This window comes from Cervus canadensis, chromosome 17 (assembly GCF_019320065.1).
Source record: "Cervus canadensis isolate Bull #8, Minnesota chromosome 17, ASM1932006v1, whole genome shotgun sequence".
NCBI classification, from domain to species: Eukaryota; Metazoa; Chordata; class Mammalia; order Artiodactyla; family Cervidae; genus Cervus; species Cervus canadensis.
Window position 1 is genome coordinate 29,737,870 of NC_057402.1, and position 5,813 is coordinate 29,743,682.

Genomic DNA, 5,813 nt, shown 5'->3' on the forward strand with positions numbered 1-5,813 from the left:
GAAAACTTTCGAACAGAAAAAAGGTGCCAAGACGCAGAGGAGGAGAAACGGGGGCACGAGGGACAAAGGGCCTGGCGGGAGGGACCGGGAAGCGGAGAGCCTTGGATCACTGCTGTCTTCACGTCGGGGGTGAGGAGGGGACGGCTGGTGCTCGGGGCGCTGCAATCTGGGGAGCAGAGCTGAGCACGAGCTGCCATCAGGGGTCGGCACGCCCCCAGGTCAGGCCCCCGTACCCAGCCGCCACCCCCAATCCCAGCGAATTCCCCACCACCAGCCACGTCGGTCACAGTGGGAGGGAAGAGGCGACAGGGGGACCCACCATGTCCCTCTGTAGGAAGGAGGTGCTTAAGTGCTTTTTTGACAATCCCACGTTTTAAAAACTTCCCATTCTTTTGGTGCTCCCCTCTCCGCATCTTCCGGGAGTCAGGCCTGGGAGGAGGCCACACAGCCCCACGTGCCCTTTCTTCCTCCACCACCTACCACGGGAATCCCCGAGACGTTTCCCCGCCAAATAGACATATGCTGACATCTACTACGCAGGAGACTTTAAAAACACAAAACTGACATTCAGAGGGAACGGGGTCACTGGCTGAGCCGGGGGGCCTAAACAGGAACACTGAGGAAGCAGGAGACAGGAGTGGGAATAAACGGCGGCCAAGCGGGTGGGGGCTGACTCGCTAAGGAGGGCTGGAGGAGACAGACCCTGCCACTATTCTATCAGAGCTCTCCCCAGAACCTAAACACCCCTTTCCTAAAACTCACCTCCCTCCTCCAAAAAATGCAAAAGTTGGATTTTTCTCACTGGTTGGAGGGCTTTTTTAAATCTCTACTTCCTTTTAAAGGGCTTTTTTTTTTCCCAATCCATAAAAAATGCAGTAGTTTTGTGGGGATGTACCCTTAACAGTGGTTAATTAGGGCCTTCCCCAGCCCTTCCTTTGAGGGCAGCGTCCCCATCCTATCTTCTCTCCCAGACATTAGAAACATCTTTTCCACAGTTCTTGAATCATCCGATATAAAAACGCATGCCCCTGACAGGCACTGTGGGGGCTCTGGAGGGGCAGGAGGACTTTCTTACGTAGTGATGAACTCTCCAGGCTGGGGAAGGGTCCCAGTGGTGGGGACGGGGCTGTTCCTGGAACCTTGATCTCCGTGGGGCGTGAGGAGGGAGAGAGATGTCGGGCGGCTCCTCACTGTGGGGGTGGCACGGGGGTGACTGTGCCTGGGCTCGGGGCCGTGGGGTCTGGAGGCAGGGGGGTGCCTGGGTCTGGCAGCGGGCTGGCAGTGGGCAGCAGGTTGCCCTGAACAGCTGCCACAATGGCAGGGCTCTGGGCTGCTGCGGATCCGAGCCCCGGCCCGAGAGGCAAAGATGGCATGGTGGTGGTCGCCGGCAGGTTAGGGTGTGGAGGGTTCGCCATGGACACAGGCAGGTTAGGTGGGGGGAGCGTGGCCGGGGCGAACGGGAGATGGTGGTGATGCCCATGCAGGTTAGGAGGAGGGGGGAGGTTAATACTGATGGAGTCGGCTAGGCTACCAAATGGGATGATGGATGGCGCGGGAGGGGGAGGCGGCATGCCAAAAGGCAAACCCAAAGGAGCATTACCCGCCACGCCTGGGTGCCCGCTGCCTGGCACTGCCCCTGGCATCATTGAGGGAGTTTGTTGGTTGGGGAACGGTGAGGGGCCATGGGGTCCAGGGGGCGGTACCCCTGGTGGGACGGCCCCAGGCTGGGGGGCTCCAGCTGGTGGCTGCTGCTGTGGCCCCACAGTTGGCCCTGCCTGCCCGAGCTGTTCCGAGGGCCCCAAGCTTCCAGGAGGGGCCCCACTGCCCGCGGGAGCCGGGGCCACAGAGGCTGGAGCCATGGCCAAGCCGTGGACAGCGGGTGGCCCAGCGGTGCCTGGAGGCGGGACCGGCTGGGAGCCTGGGGGCAGGGCCGGCGGCGGCGGCGGCGGCTGCTGCTGGTGCATCTGCTGGAAGTGTTGCTGCCGGGCCCGCATCTCCGCGTACTTCAGCTGCTCCATGTGGAAGGCTTGTCTGTCGGCCAGCAGCTGCTGCCTCTGGTACTCCAGCGCTTCCCGCTCCCGGTCCATGATCGTCTCTAGCTCCTCAAAGTGCCGGAGTTTGATTTCCAGCTTTTTCATCTGGGTCTCCACCAGCAGGGCCACCAGAGATTTGATCTTCCTCTCCTCAACGGCAGCCAAATGCTTGGCCTTCATGGCGGCGGCAGCCAGGGCGGCGGCGGCAGCGGTGGAGAGGTTGCCCTCGCCGATGTCGCGCTCCACCTTCGTCTTCCGCTCCCCCTCCGACTCCACTGCTTCTTTCAGCACCTCCTCCTGCCCCTCCTTGGGCTCCTTCTCCTTCTCAGGATCCGCTGTCAGGTCTCCATCACCCTTCTCTGACTCCTTCTCGCTGTCGCCGTCTTTCCCCTTCTCGTCGTCCTTCTTGGGTGGCTCACTGGTCTTCTCCTTTGCTTCTTCCTCCGCAATCCCAACTCCTTCTCGAGGTTCCTTGGGTTCCTTCTTATCCTCTGTGGCCTGGCCCTCCGCCCGCGCCTCGTCAGTCCCGCTCTCCTCGATCCTCTCCGGCTCATCGGAGGTGGTCCCTGCGATGCCACTGCTTTCCAGACCAAAGGCTGGGTCCGCCTTGCCTGTCACTTTGGCAGCTTCTTCCACTTTCCTAACGTGGGCCTCCACCAAAGCTGTGGGGACCTCTTCCTTCATTTTGGAGAACTCTTCCAGGGCTGACTTCGCAGCAGCTGAGGCCACTCGAGGGTCGACGACAGAGGCCAGGAAGGCAACGGTGCTCATCACAGGGTTGCCGGACTGGCTGAAGGGGATGGGCTGGTAGGCCAGGGGGCCCAGGGAGGCCTGCGAGTCCTCCAGGTACGGGTCTTCGATGGGAAGCCGGAGGAAATGCAAGATGCACTCGTCCTGCGTGCGGCTGCCCACGTGCTCGGACACCTTGTTCCAGTCGTCCTTGTACATCTCCAGCGCCTCCAGGAGCAGCAGGGTCTCCTGCTCCGTCCACTCGCGAGTGGCGCTGGCTGCGGCTTTGCTCTTGGAGGGCACGTTCTTCTTCGTGTACATGTCCGTGCGCAGCCCGAAGTTCTGCATGTCCGCCGGTTTCTCCTTGCCTTTGTCGGGGAAGCTGAGCATTTGCTGGGAAGCGGAGTTCTGCAGCTCTGGCTTGCCCTTAGCTGTCTCTGGCACCAGGTCATCCAGCTCTTTGCCCTTTCGCCCAGCCTTGGTATCAGCATCAACCTGGCGGCCCTGCGGGGTCTTGGGCTGCAGCGGCACCAGCCCGGACGGTGTGTCCGCCAAGACGTGGAAGTGAGAAGTGGGCGGAGGCCCCATGGGAGTTGGTCGACTCTCAGCATCCACCTGGTAGTTGATGAGACCCCACTGTTCTAGGAAGGCATGGACCCTCATGATGGCACAGACATCCCCCGCGAGGTTCCTGCGACAGGCAGTGGACGTGAGATACTCTTGGGGGTTCAGCCGGTAAGTGTCAATCATGAAGTTCCGATAGGCCAGGTAGATTTCTGGAGTCTTGGACTTGTTCTTGCCATTGAAGAACTCGGGGAGAGCCCTCCGTTCGATGGCGTGAACACTGTTGTAGTCAAACCAGGCCGCGTAGCTGGGGATGATGATGTGGTGGGTCTGCTCGGTCACGTTGTCCTCGTGCAGCTCCGGGTTCTTGGTCTGCTCCCCCTTGTTGCCCGGGCTGCTCTCGTCCTCGTCCTTGCCCATGGTCTCCATGCTCTCATCCTCTTGTTCATCTAGGTCGGTCATGGTGCCGCCTTTTACTGGGGCTGACTCCGAGTCCTTCTTAGTGTTGACGGTCTTGGGCAGCGTCACCTCCTCCACGTTGGGAACGGGCGAGGGCTCGTCCATGTCCTTCGTCAGGTCTTCCTGCTCCTCCTCTCTGTGGCCTCGCTTGGACTTGGTGTAAGGGGTTGAGGGGCCCTTCTTAGCATTCTTCTTCTTGGCTTCTGGGGTTGGTGACGGTGAGGGGGAGCGCTTCCTCTTCTTATAGTTGCCCCCCTTCTTGTCCCGTCGGTCTGAGTCTGGGCTGTTCACCTCATCTGTCAGCGTCTTGGCTGAAATCTTCTTTCGGCGGGAGACAGGGTTTTTGTCATCATTTACTTCGTAGTCTTCCTCATTCATCCATTCATTGAAGGTGTCTGTGTCCAGGATCCATTTTGCATGAACCTTCCGAGGCTTCTCAGGAGTTGGAGCATCTTCCACAGATGCTTCAATTTCACTGGCTGGGATCCACGTGTCATAACTGTCAGGATAGTAGCCCCAGTGCAGAAGAACCTGCTTATCTCTCTTCATGACCGGCCGTACCCATTCCTCTTCCTCCAGGTTCCCTGGAACGGGATACACAACATGGGAAGCACTGTTCTTATCCTCAGTGACCGTTCCCTGATGTCTCTTGATAATGTCTTTTAATTTCCCTAGCAGTTTGGGTTCAATTTCTGGGCACAGAAAAATGTTAGGTCGAGACAGGCAATTATTCTGCACCAAGGACTTCTCAATGGTCATGAACATTTCCACATTGCGGTCCATGCGTGATGGATTCTGGAAATCGTAACGCCGCCATCCCTGGTCACTCTTGAACTTGTAGGCAGCTGCAAGTATGTGGCATAGGGAGCCTCCTGCTTTGAAATCTAGGAAACATTTGATCGGCAGTTTAGTGAGCGGTGCATTGCTGACATGTTTGCCAAAAACTTCTTCCTGAAATTGTAGCAACTGTACAACCAGGCTAGACAGGGACTTGTTGGTGGGTGGTTCGGCTTGTATATACTTCTTGTAGTTCTTGCCGAGCCACAGCCGCACGTTGTCGAACTGGGTCACGGTGTCCGCGGCCTCGTAGTACTTCACGTTGGGGCCGCCGTCCTTCTTCCGCACCGCCATCTTCTCGGGCTCGGGCCCCGCCGCCGCCCGCCCCGCTCAGCTCAGCTCCCGCCTCCTCCGCCTCCTCCTCCGCCCGCCTCCCGCCGCCTCCCGCCGCCGCGGCCGCCGCCTCCCGCCGCCTAGGCCGGCCCCGGCCCGCGCAGCGCCCCCTGCCGGCCGGCCGGACGCCGTGGCGGCGGAGCGCCTGACGCGGGGCGGACCCACCATAAACTTTTATCCTGATTTTTTTTGTGTGTGTGGTGATTTTTTGATGTTGTGAATTGGAAACATATTGTTCAAAGATAGATATCTTTATTCCTTTTAGACTAATGCCGGACAAGTATACAGATGAGAAGACATAATAAGTTTTTAACTTAACTGGAGCTAACATTTGTTTATTTCCATAAGTGATCTTCTCTTTTTTCTTAATAAGGTGTTCTTTTTTAAAGAAAATGCCATGTATGTCTTTTTTTCACATTTGTATAATAAGACAGATAGCAAAAGGCATATTTAGAGATGTTTACAGGGTTATAGAAGCCAAAATGGCAAAGACTGGAGGTAGTAATTTACTCAATTGCTGAAGAAGTAATTTACTCCTGGGTTACTGTGAGAACAATTACAGAACTTCTGATACATTAGCACTATGTTTCCCTAATAAAGAACTTTTTTTACAGAAGCTAACATTTTAAAATATTCATTAGTTAAATCGAATTACTTCATTCAAAGGAGAAGTTCACTGTTCACTGTACACTTAAAAAATTAGTCATCTGTGCTTCTCAGAAAAAATTTGGAAAGTGAGGAAAAATGGGAAACATTATCATAAACCTGCTATTTAAACAATATTATTATCAAATTGTGGTATAGTTCCTTTCTTATCTTTATCTTTTTCTAACTATATAAAATCATATGTTTCCTGAA

The 5,813-nt window shown here is 56.2% G+C and overlaps 1 protein-coding gene across 3 annotated transcripts; it reads right to left on the reverse strand.

The window, feature by feature from the left end:
• Positions 1-634: 634 nt before the first annotated feature.
• On the reverse strand, positions 635-5,051 carry LOC122455070 (SWI/SNF complex subunit SMARCC2-like). Of its 3 annotated transcripts, none has more exons than XM_043489913.1 (2): positions 1,601-5,051; positions 635-1,264 (listed from the first exon to the last, which is right to left on the reverse strand). In XM_043489913.1, the coding sequence occupies exons 1-2, from the start codon at positions 4,914-4,916 to the stop codon at positions 1,188-1,190; spliced, it is 3,393 nt and encodes a 1,130-aa protein (XP_043345848.1). In that variant the 5' UTR covers positions 4,917-5,051; the 3' UTR covers positions 635-1,187. The 3 variants fall into 3 exon arrangements, with proteins under 3 accessions (XP_043345848.1, XP_043345847.1, XP_043345846.1); XM_043489912.1 differs by having other exon boundaries at positions 635-1,330; XM_043489911.1 differs by having other exon boundaries at positions 635-5,051.
• Positions 5,052-5,813: the final 762 nt, after the last annotated feature.